The 20,453-nt window shown below is 38.8% G+C and overlaps 2 protein-coding genes across 2 annotated transcripts; one reads left to right on the plus strand and one right to left on the minus strand.

Moving 5' to 3' along the window:
- Positions 1-179: 179 nt before the first annotated feature.
- On the minus strand, positions 180-3,746 carry foxh1 (forkhead box H1). The gene is made up of 3 exons (XM_077735849.1): positions 3,222-3,746; positions 2,718-2,822; positions 180-1,687 (listed from the first exon to the last, which is right to left on the minus strand). Exons 1-3 carry the CDS (start codon positions 3,630-3,632, stop codon positions 716-718), a joined length of 1,488 nt encoding a protein of 495 aa, XP_077591975.1. The 5' UTR covers positions 3,633-3,746; the 3' UTR covers positions 180-715.
- A 2,648-nt stretch (positions 3,747-6,394) lies between these two features.
- ppp1r16a (protein phosphatase 1, regulatory subunit 16A) lies at positions 6,395-18,717 on the plus strand. Its single transcript, XM_077736463.1, has 11 exons — positions 6,395-6,563; positions 11,509-12,321; positions 13,253-13,323; positions 14,513-14,658; positions 14,780-14,883; positions 14,992-15,116; positions 15,199-15,324; positions 16,153-16,228; positions 16,294-16,423; positions 16,507-16,660; positions 17,806-18,717. The coding sequence occupies exons 2-11, from the start codon at positions 12,078-12,080 to the stop codon at positions 18,319-18,321; spliced, it is 1,692 nt and encodes a 563-aa protein (XP_077592589.1). The 5' UTR covers positions 6,395-6,563; positions 11,509-12,077; the 3' UTR covers positions 18,322-18,717.
- Positions 18,718-20,453: the final 1,736 nt, after the last annotated feature.

The following is a 20,453-nucleotide window of genomic DNA, read 5'->3' on the forward strand; positions in this document are numbered from 1 at the left end:
CTAGAAGTCGTCCAATATTTCCTTGTAAAAAGGATATCCTGAGTATGATTTAGAAAAGGACCATTATAGCTCATTTTGATGCATTATGTAAAGCTTGATACAGTATATGTATTGTTTGATTTTTTTTAACACGCTAGGTTTGTATTACAATATATACTCTTTACAGTAATCCCCCGATTATTGCGTCTTCACTTATCACAAATTCACTACTTTGCGTTTTTCCCGCTATTAATTATTTTTAAAAATATTGTAAGTTCATAAAAATTCACGCTGAAACTCGTAAGTGGAAGCCACTCTTGCTACAAGGATATAGCCATAATAGGGATGACCCTACTTTGCAATTTTTTCGATTATCCTGTCTGGTTTACATTTACTGCAATATTCAAGGGATTACTGTACTGCCCAGTTTCTCTCAGACATTGATAAAATTCTGCACAAAACACATTCAGGTGTCTAAAATAGAAACTCTTACCAATAAAAACAGTGCAAGTACGTAAGGCTGGCAGTAAAGCTAGATCTGGGGTATATGCGAAAGTTTTTCCCCCGTATAGTTGAGGTAGATATTCTTGGTTGTACAATTTGAGGTAGGTTTTTCATTGATGAGTAGTTTTAATGAACTTGAGGTCATGTTTGAGAGTAGTTCATAAGTGGACGGAATGTCATTGTGGTTTGCGTATAATGAAGTGACAGTTTAAGAGTCAATAGCTCAAAGCAGTCAATACTGATGGTACCGGTTTAGGGACGATCCATTCTGCAATGTGTACTGACTGGGTGGTTGGTAATGTGTGCTTTGATTGGGTGCCATTAGTGCATCAAACACACTTTTATTCGGTGGCACAGACTGCAGCATATTGTCCAAGTCCATGATGAGGGGAGGTGGTTGAACAGAAACCCGTCCGCTGGGAAGCATGGGCCAGTAAGTAGGGCTCAGAAAATGACCAGGCGGCACATGGGTGCCCCCATAGCTGTAAAGAGGAAGTCCGCCATGTAGTGGCATCAGAGGCCCGCCGTTAAAACGCATGCTTGGCGGGGCGACAGCATTGGGTGGCGCGTATTTTGCATAAGAAGTGGGCAGCTCCCACGGAGCTGTAGTAGCATCCCGTCGTGCTGACTTATGTAGCGGAGGTTTATATTCCTCGTAACCGATTGTTCCAGCTTGACCGTCAGGTGGAAGACGCTTCCCGTGTAGGGACATTCCATTCCAGTCTTCCTCTGATGAAGACGAAGAGGTAGAGGCCGGGCTAGCTGAGCTAGCGGAAACACTGCGGGCAGAAGATGCATAGCGGGGGCGGGTGGGGGGCGATAACTTAGGGTGCTCGGGCTCGCCCCAACAGTCTCTCATGCCCACGTCCGCATCACCCGAGCCACTATTGGGGTGAAGACTGTGCAGCAAAGAGTCGATAGCAAAGGATGAATCAAGCTTGGGTCGGAACAAGTCCTCTTGGGGTGGGGAGGTATTCCTTTGACACATGGGAGGTAGGGTGTTCGTTGGGTCAGCGGGTGGACTTGGCACAGATTCTGGTTTGTGTCCCTGCATGATGTAAGGGGCCAGATCTTGAGCAAAGATGGTCTCATCCTGGCGTGACACGGCCGTGTTCTGTCTCTTTAAGAGCTCCATTGGAACGCAGCTCAGCTCCACGGCCCAGAAGTTACCTTTGCCCTGAGGCTTGCTGGGATCTTTTAACACCTGTGTGTGGAAGTAAGAATGGATAATGAATATTCAAAGATGACAACCCCAGCAAATAGAGGCTTCAAACTAGTTTGGGTTTTTAGTAGAAAATCTATCAAAGAAGGATGGCTGTGGTTTCAGTTAAGTGGGTTTCAACACGTTAAAATGTCTGGAAATCGCAAAAAGTTGGCCACTTTTAGATTTTGAATTTTAAAAAGTGTATTAATTTATCATTTAAACATGTGGTTATCAAAATTACATTAAATATTTCAACCAAGTTTCTATTTGAAGAACATGTTGAGAACATCTTGATCTTTTTGATTGACTGTACTTTATATAAACGTTCATTTTGTGAAAGATTCTAGTGACTAGTCATTTGTTGAAATGACACTAAGTCAAGATTTTAACTTGATATGATGTCTTCAGCCAATGACACATGATTTATTGCTCCTAAATTATGTCACTGAACTATTAATTACCAATGGCATGACAAGTCAATTTCTCTGTTGTTTTGTCATTCGATAACCACGATTATAGTCATGCTTCCAATCAAAAGTCACTTCTCAAAGACATAATTTAAGACAAGATTTGAATGACATAATTATTATCATGGTATCAACTTGAGTTTGATTACCCTCCATTTTTTCTAACTCCTGACATAATTTTAAACATGTTTTCCATTAACAGAGGTAAGCAATTAAGTAATGATGATTGTTTAATTTCACATCTAGTATTCATATTTAGTATATATTTGATGTGAGGGACCTGGGTTCAAATCCAGGTCGGTCCACCTGTGTGGGTTTTCTCCGGGCACTCCGGTTTCCTCCCACATTCCAAAGACATGCATGGTACTCTGATTGAACACTCTAAATTGCCCCTAGGTATGAGTGTGAGCGTGAATTATTGTCTGTCTCCTCTTGCCATGCAATTGGCTGGCCACCAATTCTGGCTAGCAGTCAGCTGGGATAGGCTCCAGCACCCCCGCGACCCTAGTGAGTATAAAACGGTTCCGAAAATGAGATTTATATAGTTGTTAATTCATACAAACCTTAACAAAACAGTCATATGAAGAGAGGTTGTGTCTCACAGAATCCCTCCAGCCTTTGTAATTCCCCTTGAAAAATGGAAAGAGGGTGCTGATCTCCTTCAGAATCTGAAACCAAACCAACAAACCATCAGTCAATTCAATGAGGTATATATTTTTTACTTGGCAATGACTAACAAGCACTTTCAAGGAAATGTCATATTGGGAACCGGTTGAGAAGCATGCTTTGTATATTATCCAGCTTTTGAGATATATATCAGCAACTAGTTGAAATTGCAATTTAAGTTTATCACTGAAATTCTAATTATTGCCTGACTGGCAGTCAATTAAATGTTAAAGAGTTTTTGCTGTTTTCTGTCTATATTGACAGTAGTATTAGGGACAATTCGATTTTCTTTTTTTTTTAAGAAGAAGAAGAAAGTGCCACTTTTATCTACTTGCTAAAGTCAAACACACATAAAACACGCAGCAACTTAACACATGCATGTTTTTGACACTCTTGTTTACCTCGGATAAAGTCAGCTTTTTCTCTGGAGAGCGTTGAATCACCATGGCAATCATGGCAAGATACGAGTAAGGTGGTTTAGGGTAACGCTGATAGTTTTTCTTCTTGCGCCCTCTTCCACCGCTCGTCTCCCGGTCAGCGCTCCCCGCGCCCCGAGGAGCGGCTTCTGCTTTCGGATCGATGTTGCGGGCGCTCCCGTGTGGCAGCTCGGGTGCTCCGGGTCCCTCCAGGAAAGCTCCCCCGGGGTGCTCCTGCGGCTGGTGCGCCATTGCGGGCTTCTCGAATCTCCCTAGCCGGTGCTGGGTGATCATTCGAGTCGTTGACTGGGGGTCCCAGTGGTCAAGGTGCTGCACCCCGAGCTGGGAAAGAGCGGGTGGTGCCATCAGGTTGTGCTCCGGCCAATGCTTTGTCATGCTGATGGTTCGGGGTTCGAGGACGGAGAGGTAGAGATAGTCCGATGGGGGTTGGGGGGTGGGCGGTCAGAGTTGCTTGCTTGCTTGGTTGGTCGGTCCTTAACTTTTAGCAGACTGCTGGCTCCAGGCGGACTATTTAAAGAGCAAACAATTAACAGTTTCATGTAAATCCCGCTGCGTAATCGAGAACGGAATGACGTCTTATCTCAGGGCAGGATGACTGATCGTCGCGGGGGGTTGGAGAGGGTGTCGTCCATGCAACAGCAAACCTCAATGATCTGTATGATTAAAAATACATTTAGTGTTGTTTTCACGTGTAAAGGTGGTGCGTTTAGGAACAATTTACGCATGGTTCGTGTGTTTGGATGGAGGATTGTTATAAAGCAGGAGGTGGCAAACACGTGGCTCTCGAGCTGCATGTGGCTCCCAGGCAAAATAAATGCAGTGCTTATCATATTTTTTTATATATTGTGGCTCTTTGCTACGTTTCTTGTTTCTCTTATTCTCTTTTAAATACACTCGAATTCATCAGGGCCAATTAAAAACTAATATTTTATTTTAAAATAATTTGGTAAATTTGATTTTTTATGCTGCTTTTGACATAAAATGTGGCTCTTTGATTCTCATAATTCAAATTATTGGCTTTTTGTCTCTAATATGCAGTAATCCCTCGAATATTGCGGTTAATGTAGACCAGACATGGACGTGATAATCAAAAAATCGCAAAGTAGGGTCACCCCTATCACACTTTTTTCCATTGCTGAGTTTCCTAGTAGCAAGAGTGGCGAGTTTCAGCGTCGTTTTTCACATTTTATGAACTTAAATAAATAGTATTTTTCAATAATTAATAGCTGAAAAGTGATATCTTAAGACATGATAATAGACCCACACCTGTTATAAAGGGTTAGAAATAGAGGATGGGTATTGAGTTGGAAATTCTATAGAAGCCTTCATGCAATCAACAATTTCTAAAAGGCAATATACAAATAGTAAATAAATAGCCGAATATACTAAATTCATCCCAAAAAAATAAAACTTGATTTTGCCTCTTCACAAGTAAATTTGTAAAAAGAGCACCCTTTGAATAAAATGCAGATTTATTTTAACAGACTCAATCAGCAGATGCAAAATTTATGCTTAAAAGGAAAGAAATGCAGGACTACAAAGTTTGACTTTCAGTAGATTTTGCAAGCATGTGGACATTGTCATTCTCACCAGAAAGTGAGTTTCGGGAATGCACATCTTTTGTTCCAATTAAGGTAGTGCTAATGTGCCAACTCTTGCTTCCCCCCAGCAAGACAGTGAAAACAAGTTGGATTAGGAGAAACCCCGTTGGCAAACTGACGAGCCACTCCGAAAAGAGAAGCTGTTTAGCATGTGAGGACATTCGGGGGGCATTCAACAGCATTTGTGAGTTTTTGTAGAGTTGACAGGCTGCAAAGTGTCCCAGATAAGAAGGACATTCACACCTCAGATGAGGATAATCTTGTACTCTATCTATTTGATGAAAGGAAAATAACCAAAAACATTCAGCCACCAATCAACAAAACCATCATTTAAAACATTTGAATATTTGTTGTACAAATGAACACTAAGCAGTCTTTGTCAGAAACAATGGAAGACAATGAACATCTAGTTTTATATTCATTTTTCATGGTTTTTCATGTATGGTTTCATACTACTACTCTGGTCCCATATTTCGTCACACTCAAGCATAGATTTGGACAATAATTTCACAAGTTTTTTTCTTTTTTTGTGTTTTGTTGTGTTTAATTTCATTCAAACATTTCTTTCTGGCTACCAAGACCTTTATTAAACTTCTTTAAAATTACTTTTCAAGGTTTTATTCAGCATTATGGGCCTAGTAGTCAACTAACCTAATTTTGCTTAGAAATCCAGAAAATTGTCTTCCTTCTGATATGGTGAAATTTTATGCACATTTTGTGTGAAATTGAAAACAAAAAAAATACACACTAATCACTCATGTGAATGTATGATGAAGTGCTCACTGATTTAAATATAAAATGTCAGTCTGTCTTTTTGTGTGCTGAATTGTCGCCTAATGGATTTGTCTTGGATTAGTGAGCTACGCCTGAGAGGAATGGCAAGCCCTACGAATTGTCTATTATTGAACAACACTGTTGACTGATTGCATCTGGGCAAATCCCCTTAAAGCTGTCCAGAGAAACCACTGTCCTGCTCACCTCGAGATGAGAAATTAATTTAAGGCCTTCAGTGATGGTAATATTTTCCTTCCTTAATTAGTTGTAAGTATGGTGACTTTTGACGACTTGAATTTTTAAATGTAAATTCCAAGTGTTTTCTTTGATTGTATTTCATTTTTCAAAATCTTTTTGTTGTTAATCACTAGATAATTTTCCACAGTTTTTATTAACCGCCATTGACGCCAATAGACATTCCAGCCTCACAGGTCTGGGGTGCTGGGTTCAAATCCAGGTCGGTCCAGCTGTGTGGAGTTTGCATGTTCTCCCTGGGCCTGTATAGGTTTTCTCCGGGTTCTCCGGTATCCTCCCACATTCCAAAGACATGCATGATAGGCTGATTGAACATTCTATAAATTGCCCCTGTGTATGAGTGTGTGCGTGAATGCTTGTTTATCTCCTTGTGCCCTGCGATTGGCTGGCCTCCAATTCAGGGTGTCCCAGGCCTGTTTCCCGAAGTCAGCTGGGATAGGCTCTTGTGAGGGTAAACGATTCAGAAAAAGAAAAAATATATAATTCTATACGATCCTGTGTCACACATGAAGCTTTGTCGCCCTCTAGCGGAGACGGTCAACAGGAGGAGAGTTTCCAGGTCCGGTTGTTATGGTGAAGCATTTCCCTGGAGGGGCTGGCCGTGGTAAGAACACCAAGCTGCAGCTGATTCACTTGCACGCAGGAGATCTAAGCATACACACGACCAACAACTCAGGTAAGTGACAAGGTTGATTTTCCCGGCACCTACTTTGTAGGCTAATTTTATAAAGTGAATTAATGTATTGAACGGCGGTTGTACCGTTTGTGCGACTTCGTCCCCGCTACCTGTGCGAGGACGACTTTACTGCTGAAACGTGAAGCTAACCTGTGTCTCGCGGATGCTAACGTGGCAAAAAAAGGACTTTAAAATTAAATTTAGCGTTAATCAGATGTTGACCAAGAGAAAGCACAGTTCTTACATTTGCTGGTTTTGTGCAATTTGAATAAACGCCCAACTTCACCTGACTGATGAGTCACCTGTTGAGGCTAGCTTAGCCATTCGCTTACTTCAGACGCATGTATCAATTTCTCCTTTCTTTATACATTAATACTGTGTTTAACACAAAAGTCTAGCCATCATCACGATTGATCTTCCATCGTGAGAGTAATTTAACTTTTCATTGGAAAACCGTATTGACATACTTAACATCATCAAAATAAAAACTAACATTACACTGTGTGTAAATATAATAGGAGTCAAAAATAGACATGTACCACATGTTTATTTATTAGATGTACTTTCATTGTTTTTTTTTAAAGACAGCTGTTGTGAGGAGTGCTGCAGAAAATACTCGGCCAACCATTTTCAAATATTTAAAGAACAAAATTCTTTTCTGAGCTTGATCACAGATACAAATATGTTTATCTGGGTTAATAAAAAGCTTCCTGTCTTTTTGTTTGAATTGGTGTGTCACTCTAAAAAAAGGCTTTTGGAGGGGGGGGGGGGGTTAAACCTCATAAATGTTTGCATTCTTGTCAAACTGGCTCTGCAAGCTCACAATCATACAGTATGTACACCACCTTCGTATTCTTATCTAGATAGATATACATAAAGTCCACGTGCTATTCAGTCCAAATTTGCCTATTTTACACTATTGTAAAGATTAGCTTCCAGAGTTCTCATAACAACTAGACAGTGTTTATGGTGTCAGGCCTTGAAAGAAATAGTGTAAAGGTCAGGTTACATTCTAAGATTGTATTAAAGTTACGTGGACCTTGATCTACGCAGATTTAATGATAAAATCACGTGGATTGTAGTGAATTTCAGTTTTAATGATTCATTTTTTATTGAAGGTTTAAGATTGATACTGTTCCAAAGGAAGTTTTTTTGTACATGTTTTTTCCCCCCTAGCCTTGTGTACCCTTTTCCTCAATCCGTTACATTGTACATAATTAACACATTGTTTGTGGAATTCCTGTAGAGCAAGACTTTTGAAAAGAATGTAAAACAAGCCTGACAAACTTGAATGAGTAAAAAAAAATAATGAGTACATTCAATAAGCCCTTAAAAGGGAGAAAATGTGGCATGCTCTGTTAGAACTAAGATTCTGTAGGCGTGTCTGTGCCGACTGTCAATCATAAAACTGGCACTTGTTGGCCTTGTTTCCATTTCTGTTAGCATCTTTTCTGTCAACAGTACAGTCATACCTCTACTTACAAATGTGTCTAGATACAACATTTTCAGCTTACGAAAGGTTTTGCTTGTCTTTATTCTTTTTATGCAAGTAATTTAAATAGAAACTGTTCTTCAGATTTTTTAGTTTTTGATTTTTTTTGTGTGCTGTTAATTGATTTACTTGGAATTTGGAGGAAATGGTTACAATGACCCTTTTACATCATTCTTCCTCTTTCTAACACAATTTTGTTTCTTAATGTAACTATATTTTCAGGAGTTATGATAGCAATTTGCTGCCAAGTCAAACAAACCTGCTCAGTTTTTTTTTATTCCTATTTTTGTGAACAGATAAGCCCACCAGAAGATAATTCAAGAATGATCTACCCGGAACTCAACTTTGTTTCGTTCAATTGTTGATATGAGGTGGTACGCAATGATTGTGCTATTCCATTTCCTAATCCTAACAATCCCCTTCCTTTTCTCAAAAGTTGCCATGTTTAAGGCCTGAGCCAACCTGGGATTTGAGCAGGGCTATATTACTAGGAGTTTAACTCCCGCCCTCTCGATAAAAGCTTCAGCAGTGTGTTAGTGTGTTCATAGTGCCCTATTCATTACACTTGTTGAATGAAAGTGTATGTTCCAGTGCAGTGCCAGACTCCTTTTCCTGTTCAAGCCACATACTGGAAAAAGTCTACAAATGTCAGTTTGACCCAGGAATTTTTGAGCAGGCACTGAATATTTGTTCATATATCTGTATGTGTGTGGGCTCTACATATTTGGTACAATATCAGTTTTTATGAATTCCCATTCTATCATTCAAGTAAAGGAAGTCATTAGGCCCCGAATAATTTTGCCCAACAGTAAAATCCTTTTTTTGGGCACTATATGAAGGCTTTAAGTACCACTGAAAATGTTTCACATTCATTAAGAGGATTTGCATTTTGCGAAAAGGTATTCTAAGAGAAAGATTAAAGACTCACAAAGATCCATTTATTGAAATAGTGTATTGAAATAGTTAAGAGGTAAAAACCAAAAATAAATGCCTTTGTGTTTGGAACTCCATTTCCTACAAACTACCTTATTTATTCAAGAATAGCATGCAAAGTTTTGTACCAAAAAAAAAAACTGAAGCAATGTTCGGGTGTACGCTAGACATTAGGTCTTCGCTTTTATGACCAAATTCTGGTGAAAAACTGCCCTCTTCCAGTGAAAAGTCTCCCCCCGGCCGTTATAATGGGAGACGTAAAACCTGTATCTGTCCGCCAGATGGCGCCCGAGAGCCAGTTCTATCAAAGCCCAAAGAAGATATTTTTATCCCCCTTTTCAGGGGATATAATTTACCTTGTTTTACAAAAGACAGTCCTCTCCAAATCGCCTTCAGCAAGTTTATAGGGAGTCGGGTAAAATAAAATAATTGTGTTGTTTAATGTCTATTGAAATATTAATACAATTTGATAGATACTGCAAATCTGGCACATTGCTCATTTTAAAGTCTGGAAATTACACTTACTTAAAACAGCTGTTGAATGTTTGTGATAGAGCAAATATTTTCCATAAGTCTGATCTATCTAATTTGGCAAAGTAACGTCTAACATGACAGTCGGGCTTTATTTGAGGAATCACATTTCAGTACCAAATGATAGGGTATCAAAGTGCATTGGAAGGTCATTGGCAAAGCAGCCGTTTTCACATTTTAACGACATTAGAACACAAGTACTCATTTTTAAAATTATTCTTTTACACGTTTGCAAAAAAGTTACATATTTCATGCCTTAGTTTTATTTTGTGTTTTTAGCACAAAATAATTATTTGTTGAACACCCTGACATGTTTCTTTTTATATTACTATTCATAGAGTAAGTACATGTCGAAATGGCCAGAGCAGGGCTTAAAGATTTATTTTGAACCCATTCACGGATTTGTATGAAACCTGAGGGTGCCTAAATACTGCCTTCTATGAGTATTAGTTGAGTCATGGATCTTTTTTGTCGAACAACCTTTGTTAGAAACTGAATCATAGATTTTTAAAGTCTGTTTGTAAGGGCCATTGTGCTGATTAGATAGAAAATATCTAAGTGGCTTGTGCTTCTATTTTGCTAATGTTGGCCAGACTATGCACTATTTATACTCTGCAACATTTCTGAATGTAATGAACAAGCCTAAATACTAGCCACCTATTGAAGCCAAGCAGTGACCCATCAAACACCAACACTGATAAGTCGTCTAATGTGCCTGCAAATCATCAGGTATGATCTGCCAGTGAGTTTAAACGGTATCAAATAGAAGGCTGACATAATGCCATTTGCTGCGTTTGGTCGTGTAATTAGTCTCTTATCAGAGAGGTTATTCGGTGTCATTGCTGACTTAAGCTTGGTGGTTTACCGGATCATATTTATCTTTAAATAGAGTAACAACACAATGTATTAAAGGCTTTTAGCTGTTTATGAATTTCAAATTTTTTTTGAAACATTAGAAGGAATTTCTGTTTTGTTTTGGTCATTCATAACAACACATTCTGGTGCTTAAATTATGCTGATGCTTAATGAAGAATAAAACTTTTTTTTTCTTACGCCACCATTCAAATTAACATAACATTTCTGGCTTGAGTTACATAACTAATTCAGCAGTTAACGTTCCTTTGGGGATTTTTCTTGTTTCTCCAATCCTTTCATCCTTTAAATCTTTGTAATGACAAACACACCGTTTTTCCACTGACCAACTAACTGCGTAGTTTTCCTCTCAAAATGACTACTACTCTTCCTGTTTACTACATATATGAACTGTGAAAACTCTTTCATTTACCTGTCAGAAAAGCACCATTTTATAACAACATTTAACCAAGGAGTCTTTGTTCTTACCGTAGGCCGTGAGTCAAGGGGTGGTATGTTAAGCTGTTGCCTCAAACTGAGGAAATCCTTACATTGTGGAAACAAAGGGTGCAAGGGTAGCCAGTGGCCATCCTTGAAATAGAATGTCACAAAAGAGTACATGACCCAAACATTTGTGTAATACCAATGCCACTGTTTTCATCCAGTGGTGGGCTTGGTGGATGAGCCAGCAAAGCCATCAGTTTCTCACTGTCCTTTTCGAGTTGACCTCTCTCTCAGCGCTCACAGGCCTGATTTTAAATAATATATAAGTAGCTGAGAAACAGCCAAGTGTGTGTTTAGGGCAGACAGACATTGCATGCTAATGAGAATTTGCCTAAAAAGTGCTTTACTAAAATGTTGTTCTGTTTTAAGTCCAAGACTAAGTGCAGTCCACTTCATAACTGTTCACACATCCTCAAGTCTTACCTTGTGTATGCCTGACACTTAGAAAATGTATGTTGGCCCAGCAAGGTGTGTCAATCATTAATGACGTGTCCCACCGTCTCGGGTTTCTTTCGGTAGGGATGCGGGAGAGGAGAAAGCTTGAAGGGACCTCAAGAGTTAAAGATAATAGAATGCTCATACATTGTACTGTAACAAGCCAATTAAGTTTATTGTTTCTGCCTTTCGTTGCAGCCAGAAGACCTTTGGTCAGGACCAGCCCAAAAAGTATCCAACTGCGATGAATAATCAACTGTCACCACCAAAGCAACTGCAGTAGACACTGTGAATGTTTGAATACCAGCTATAGAAACCCTGTCAATCAACTGACACCACCGACATGGATCAAAACCTCAAACGGCACAATGTAAATACACCGTGGATTATTCATCAACTGTCCCACCAATGACATGGAGAAAAGGACTGACAATTGTTTGGAATCCTCAGCTTGACAGTTTTTGGTTTGGATGCATTTTTGGTTTTCTTCCGCTATGAGCAAAGTTCCAATCTGAAAGATGGGAAATAGACACTTTAGTCATTTTATAAGTCGCTACTTTCTGCAAACACGGATGTATCAGCCATCCGATTCAGCCACGTAAGATTGAATCATTGGATGTAGTACAACGTTTCAGACTCTTAGTTTAGGTTATTTTGTGCTTTTTTTGGGAGAAGTTCTCGCACCAATGCAATGGTCTAAAAGACCTGCTTTTGCACACAACTTGAACAAAGGAAAGCAGAAAGATTAGTAACTGTGTTGTGGCAATATGGCGGCCGACCACAGTGAGTTGCTGGCTGAGATGGCCACCATTGGCCGATTGAATGCCACTGAACGCCTCAAACATGCGCAGAGGCGGCGTGCTCAACAGTTAAAGGTGTGGAGCCATGTGGAAAAGGAATCAGCGCGAAGTTCAAAGGCTAAGGCAGATAAGAAGAAACGTACAAGAAAAGTCAACTTCTCTAGTGCCATCACCCTTCTTGATGCAACTTCGCGCAATGACCTGGATGAGGGTCAGTAGGCGCATGCTTTCGATTTCGATCTTTTCTGCATCCCTACTAGTCTGTTAGATGAATATGCTTAATCAGTCATAGTCAAGTCTACCCATTTCTATTTGTAATGGTTTTAATCAACAAAAATACAAAAAGGTTTGGCGCTAGTTTTAATCTGTTTTTTTACAATTACAATTATTTATTTGCATTTGATAAGAGTTGATAATAAATGTGAAAACAAAAAAGATCAGGTTTAACTTTCAAAGTTTAAATAGGATTTTTGATCTTTCACTCAAATATAAAATATAAAATAAAGTATTAAAAACAATAAAACGTGAAAAGAAGAATACGAGTACGGATTTAGGGAGATACTGCCACTGGCTGCCGCTTGAACAGGGCGCCATTTTGGAGAAAAATTATCATTCATTGTCATCATTATCATCAATCATTACTCTCTAGGTATCTGTTAATAACCTAACATTGGTAAAAAGGTAGATATTAAACAACACATGCACAATTGACTTGAACTTTAATTATCAGGTCGCTTTTGTCTTTAGTGTTGTTTGTCAGAAATAGGATCACAGCTAAGAATAAAGGTAAAGCTTTTAAGTTCATTGTTATCTTGCACATTTACAAGCCTCTTAAGTGTCATAAGAGACTATCTTCGCACGTTCCAAATTTTCTTTTCCTGCAGTTTTCCTATTTTAATATAATCAAATTGGTGCTTCAAATTAGGTTTTCAAATAATATAAATATTTATTAAAGAAACAAATCTCTTAAAATGTACTTTCAAAATGTGATTGCCAACTAAAACGAATAATGGCTTGAAACACCCTCAGTAGCAATAACTCAATTCAAGTGTTTTCTGTATCTCATATACTTGCAGAATGTAATGCAGACTTACAATGTCATTAAGGTCAAATTTATCGCTCTATTCATGTTTATCTTTTAGTGAGGGAGTTGCTTAACAATGGCGTGAGCCCTGACCTGGTCAATGAAGACGGACTGACAGCTCTCCATCAGGTAAACACAATCCACTCAATGTTGCAATGTAAGTTAGTCGGATAGAATGCCTAAATATAGTAAAGAATCTGGACTTTGCAACTGTTTCAAGCTTAAACAGAGTGAAAATAACAATGCAATGGAAGTATTGCAAGTGTTCTGAAGCAGTAAAATGATACAACTAACACATAAAAAGAAAACACCCAGATGCAATTACCTCCAACAAAGCAAGTTAAACCTTTCCCACATTTGCTAGTTTTTAATCTTACCGTTTCCAGTTAGAATGTGTTGCATTGGACACTAAACCAATGCATTTTTTTTCTACCTCAAGTGAAGTTAGCAAGCGTCACTAAATGTGATGGTCATTAAAAACAGTTTTACTAGTCATAAAGTCATGCATAGACTCTTGTTGCATTCCAATTTAGGTTCAGCCACTTGCAAACCCTGCATTTGAAGGCTAGGAAGGCATCTTTTGATTTTGAGCACATTTCACCTACAGTTGATAAACAAGTTGAATCGGATGTGACAATTTTCATGTGCCCTTGAAAATGCTTTACATTTACCCTTGAGTAGTATCTGGCACTCTCCATTGTTTTGTCTAAGCTCTGATTTGTCTTTATCATCCAAATACAAGGTCTCCTTCTCAGTGTTACTTTTGAGTTTCCTGTAATTCGGAAGACGAGGTCATAAAAAATCACTTTTATCTGATGGGCTCCTATGTGGGGAGAAGAAGAAAAAGTACTTTGTCATTCTGCTATATCCTTTTGACAATTTTCCTTCTTTGAAATACAGTGGCATGTCTATTTATACAATTAATTCATTCCACAAGTGGTTTCATAATTTGGATCTTTCATAAGTTAGAGATGCATTTTACATATAAGTCTCGAACTTATTCCAAAATAGTTTACCAACTAAACCCTTTAAATGTTTTTCCAAGTGTTGATATGCAAGATGTGCCAGCCATTTATTTGCGCATTTCAGGGAATACTTCCTTTTTTTTTTCTTTGTGCTTTTTGTAACTTGAATTTCTTTGGTATTTTGGAACAAAAAAAATTGTAAGTAGGGGCATTTGTAAGTAAAGATACCACTGCATTGGGATATTTATACCATTGTTGTTGTACTTATTTGTTGATTTGCATGCACATACTTCCCATTTGCATCAAGGGCCATATACTTACAATGCAAATGTCCACCTTTCCTGTCTGCCCAGTGCTGCATCGATGACTTTGTGGGTGTAGTGCAGTGCCTACTGGACGCAGGGGCCTGCGTCAATGCCTGTGACAGTGAGCTGTGGACACCACTGCATGCTGCTGCCACTTGTGGACACATTGGGCTAGTTCAGATCCTTATTCAAGGGTAAGTTTGCCTAATAGCATTTGGTGTGAGATAGCTCTCAAAGTTGACTGAAGCAGCGCCAATTTATTTCTTGCATACCAATCCTCCTTCCTTTGTTTTTGTGTGTGAATTATTTCTACAGTGGAGCCGACCTGATTGCCGTCAATGCAGATGGAAACATGCCTTATGACCTCTGTGAGGATGAGGCCACTCTTGAACTCCTGGAGATGGTCATGGCTGAACAGGGTCAGTGTAATGGATTAAATAGAATGTTTATAAATGGTTAAAGTTACATTTAGTTTTGAGTTCTACTGAAATTCTAAGTATATTTGAGCAGAAAGTCTGTTATTACAGGGATAACAGAGGTCCAAATCGATGAACGCAGAGGAGCTAAAGAGGGGACAATGCTTGCTGACATCAAAGCATTAGTTCAGAATGGAACTGATTTAAACAGTCAGGATGATAATGGAACAACACTGGTGAGTTTTTCCCTCCCAAATCCAAAGCGTAGTTCTTTTATCAGTAGTTACTATTGTATCACTTTTGGAACATATTTTTCAGCTGCATATTGCATCTGCCAATGGGTACCTGTCAGTGGCGGAGCTGCTGCTGGAGCACAAGGCTCAGGTGGAGTTAAAGGACTGTGATGGCTGGACACCATTACATGCTGCTTCCTGCTGGGGACAAGTTAGTACTTCAGTGGTACCTCGAGATACGAGCTGAATTCGTTCCGGGATTGAGCTTGTATGTCGATTTACTCGTAACTCAAATGAACTTTTCCCCTTAGCAATGAACTAAAAACGAATTAATTCGTTCCAACACTCTGAAAAAACACCAAAAAACAGGATATTGGATTAGAAAAACATTTTTATTTGTTCTAGTTTGCCATCTATTAACAAAGTAACAGATAACTATTGGTGTAATAGTTCTAAAATGTGTTTAATAGTACTAAAATTAGATGGATTTTGCGGAGGGAGAGATGGACAGAGGGGGGGAGTCATTTTGAACGGCAACACGCTCGTAACATAATATAAACACATTTAAATGAACTTGGATTATGATGCAGACACTAAAAAATCTAACATTCCCCCAAACTTAATTCTAATTTTTTAAATTTTTTAAATACTTTTCTTCTCCCGGGTTGGCTCTATTTGCACCCGTCCCCACCCTGACTTTCAGATGCAACCTATCAAGGGTTGTTTGCTTTTGTATTCCCTTCAATATATTCCAAAAATGATGCACACAAATATCCTCCCAAAAGGATAACGCACCACCACTTGCCAACTTGCCCGGGAACTAGTACTCTTCTCGTATTAGCGACGGGAACAAAAAAAAACACTAAAAAAATGCAACACTCCACTCAGTGCTTGTAGAGACATTACACAAGGGAGTTGTGACCGGAATGACAGTTGGAAGCAGAAGTCAAGGGTGATTACTCATCAAGATCAACCGGGCCTTTTAACCCTAACCCTTTGCGAGGCGACGGTTCATCGTGTATTTGTGCCTGCACCATAGATCCAGATGGTGGAGCTGTTGGTGGCCCATGAAGCCAGCCTAGATGCAAAGTCTGTCCTAGAAGAGACACCTCTTGGTATGATGATATATTTTTGGTTTCGTTTTTTGTTTTTAATGAAGAAATATCTGGGTTTTTTAAAGATGTGTGCATGGATGAGGAGGTCAGAGCCAAACTAATGGACCTCAAGCACAAGCACGACGCCATCATGAAAAGCCAGGACCGTCAAAAGGGCACCTTGCAAAAACGAGCCTCTAGTACCGGCAGCAGAGGGTGAGTGTGGATTTGCATTCGTGCAATGAGGTAAAAAAAAGGGAATCAGAAATTGAGTGCTTCTGTTTTGCTCGTTCAAGCAGGAAAGTGGTGCGTCGTGTTAGTTTGAACGAGCGCTCCAGCTTGTACAAGCGGGAGCATCACAAAGAGGCCATGGTGTGGCAAGAGAGGGGACGTCAACCCGAACCACAAGACGATGACGAGGACCGTCTGACCGACCATGAACTTCATCAACACGTGAGCATATCATTTGTATGAAAAATCGAAATTTGGTGTTTGTCCCTGTATGAGTGTTTTGCACATCATTACGAATTTGGGGTTGCTGAGTACAGCATTTGTCGCTTGGCAGGGGTTCTAAAACGTTTTATAGCAAGGACCATTTTAAAATGATACTTGGCTCTCAAAATACCGCCATGAGGGAGAACATTAAATCGGCAGCCTTTGAAGGCATTAGATGTCCAATTCATTTTGACTGAAAGGGGCTGGCAGCAATCAAATTACTTGAAAAAATTAATCGATTGGATGTCAAGCTCTGTCAATGGTATTGAAACTTAATCCTCCTAGTAAAATGAATTAGACATCTACTATTGCCCTCTCTTTTGGGCAACGAGTTTAAATACCTTAGTGCACCTGTGTCAAAGTGGCGGCCCGTGGGCTAAATCTGGTCCACCGCATCGTTTTGTGTGGCCCGTGAAAGTAAATCATGAGTGCTGACTTTCTGTTTTAGGATCAAAATAAAATGAAGAGTATAGATGTATATTAAATTTCCTGGTATTCCCCCTTTTAAAACAATAATTGTAAATTTTAATCAATTTTCCTGTGTTTTTAGTTCCAAAAATAATTTTGTAAAATCTAAAAATATATGAAAAAGCTTGTTTTAGATCCATAAAAAATGGAATATTCAGGGTTTTAATCCAGTTCTTTTAATCCATTTATAAAAAAGAAAAATCTAAATATTATATCTAAAATGGTTCGGCCCACGTGAAATCAAGTTGTTGTTAAAGCGGCCTGCGAACCAACCCAAGTCTGCCCTTGCCTCAGTACAGTAAAGGTAAATGCTCAAAAAAAGCCACTAATTGTGTATGTGAACAATACACTTGAAAATGATAATTTGAGGATTTAAATGGCATTGCACAAACACGCACATAAGACCATGTGTGCAGTAGGTGCAAGTTTTCATTCCAAATGATGAAGAAGATGAATTTTAACCAATTGGGTGTTGTAAAAAGTCAGAAGGAACTTCATTGGGTAACTGTACTTGATGGATGAGCTGCAAAAAACAAAAACGGCATACACTACAACCCTTTAAGGAATAGTTTGGACTCACTTGCATTACACCAAAAGTAGCATTGTGATGTCTCTACTTATTTCATACTGTTCAGACTGGAGTCGGGACCTCGTCACAAGCCAATGAACCAAATGCAACCATCACTAATACCGTCTCAAGCCTAGGCAATGGAGGAACTGACGTTTCTCTGGCCTCCTCTGTGCCTGGAGAGAACTGGACCGAAGGAGGTCGGATGGAACGTAGCGCCATCTACCATCTAAACCCAGTATCAGAGCCCACAGAGAAAGAAATCTCGGACAATATGACTCGGGAAAAATCTCATCAAACTTTGGCTGACCTGAAACGGCAGCGGGCTGCAGCAAAGCTCAATAAATACCCGGCACCTGCGCCACCTTTGACTCCACCCATCGAAGAGGAGACCCCTTCCGTTGCCTCAGAGATAACTTCCAGTCCATTGGCGCAGCAGACTCTCCCGTTGGGGGTTTCAGAGGTAGCTGCATTGCCTAGCCAGGTGTTCTTCACCCCAGCTAGTGGAGATCCTCCACTATTGAAACTACGAGCTCCTGAGGAGGACCAGTCTAACAAGGAGCCTTGCTGCGGATTGATGTAGGTAGATTTAACACTGCCGGTAAAGACATTATGGAGAATTCTTCATAGTATAACCAGCGTTATCCTCAAAAACTTTCCTCCCATTCAAGGTCCACTTTTTTCAATCTCTTCACTCATTTTGTTTTTCACAACAGCCTTAGGTTGATGTCAACATGAAGCTGAATGACAAAGTAATTTGTGAATTATTTTTATTGGAACGGTGATCTTTAAGTTGTACACATGACGATACGTGCTGAGTTCTTGTCCGACTCAAGTTTTCACGTTGTTAATGTCACTGAGCGTTTTATGCCTGGAAGATGACTCAATCAATCAATGTGATAGTTTTGTTGTACTGTACAGAATCACAATTCATACAACATTGTAAATAAAGACTGTTATCTGCATGATTTTTTTAATTTATTTTTGAATCAGTCTGTATTTTATGCTGAAATTGGTAAAAGGATTTTGCTAAAATCTGAGTTAATTTACAACTACAGACTTACTTAATTTACTCAGCCATGTGTATATTCATTGATAGTTTCACAATAATATGTAATTCTATAAACATTTATAAAACATCATTAGCTGGGAAAGGGAAAGCATCATACAGCTCCAACTGAAACGTGCCTATCCCCGGTTAGCCGTTTGTGGTTTTTGAGGTATCTGAAGAAAACATGCTGCTTTTATTTTGCCATGTACCAATAACAACGACCACGAGTAACATCTTGTGTTTTCAAAGTTGCCAACTTCATCACAAGACTCACTATGGAATACAGTTACTCTATTCACTCCTGTGACTTTTTTCCCAATGAGCAACCGTGTCAATCAAACAAGTGCTCTTTCTGTTTGCAACTTTTCAAGTTCATAATATTGAGGTCGCACAGATTTTGACCTGCTAATTAGTTTCAGGCTTCCCAGCGGACAGGTGGTTACTGAGTCTTTCTCACAGTTCTGAGATCAAGGATTCAATCCCAGTCAGTTCTAACCCTTCTGTGCCGAGTTTGCATCTTCTCCCCAGGCTTATGTGGGTATTCTCCAGGTACGCCGATTTCCCCCCTTTAACACTAAATAACCCCCAGGTACGTATGAGTGTGAACGTGAATGGTTGTTTGTCTCCTTGTACCCTGTAATTGGCTGGCTACCAATTCAGGGTGTTCCCTACCTCTGGTCCGAAGTCAGCTGGGATGGGCTCCAGCACCCCCCGTGACCCTTGTAAGGATAAGCGGAATGAAAAATAAATTATTAATGAGTAGTCTCTACAAAGAATGCCAAGTATGAATCACCCCTCAAAAATTACTGAGCTCTCCAATGTACCAATATTAAATTTGGATGAACTGGTTGTCTAAACAATTGAGTTTACAAATATGACGACTTGAAATCATTGCATGTTAATGTCTGAAATAAAACCAGATTAAATTCCAAATTCCTTGTGCTTTAAAGTTAAATATAACTAAATTGTACTTAATGAATGGACAGTAGAATATCTCAAATATTTAGTCAAGTGTTGTTTTGCATACCACTAGAACGCACCTGCATAACACTAGTAGCAATTGTGCCAAATTATGAAAACCACTTCTTGATGTAAATTAGCATACAAAAATACAGTTGATCATTAAATTAGCATCGTTTAAAAAAAAAAATATATATATATATATATATATATATATATATATATATATATATATATATATATATATATATATATATATATATATATATATATATATATATATATATATATATATATATATATATATATATATATATATATATATTTTTTTTTTATTCTAAAAATAAGTCCAACACATACAATCTGGGCATCCAATAATGAAGGATAATTGACGACTCAAATTAAATAAATATAATATATTCTTAGAACAATTAGCAAAAAAGAAGGGGGGAGGACAAGTTACACACAAAAGAGCCAAAATTTGAAAGTGGGGGAGTCGAACAGCCACACCACACCTGCCAAAACAGACACATATACACACAAAACCACACAATTAAAACCATATTATTCACCATAACAATTTCTTCCCCTAACTTATTTATTTTCTTTTAATGGGCCTTGATGAATTTGAGTGTGTTTTAAGAAAGAATAACAATAAGAGAAACGTGAAACAAGGCCAAAATAGGAGAAGAAGCAAATTCATT

The sequence above is a fragment of the Stigmatopora nigra genome, chromosome 16 (assembly GCF_051989575.1).
Source record: "Stigmatopora nigra isolate UIUO_SnigA chromosome 16, RoL_Snig_1.1, whole genome shotgun sequence".
NCBI classification, from domain to species: Eukaryota; Metazoa; Chordata; class Actinopteri; order Syngnathiformes; family Syngnathidae; genus Stigmatopora; species Stigmatopora nigra.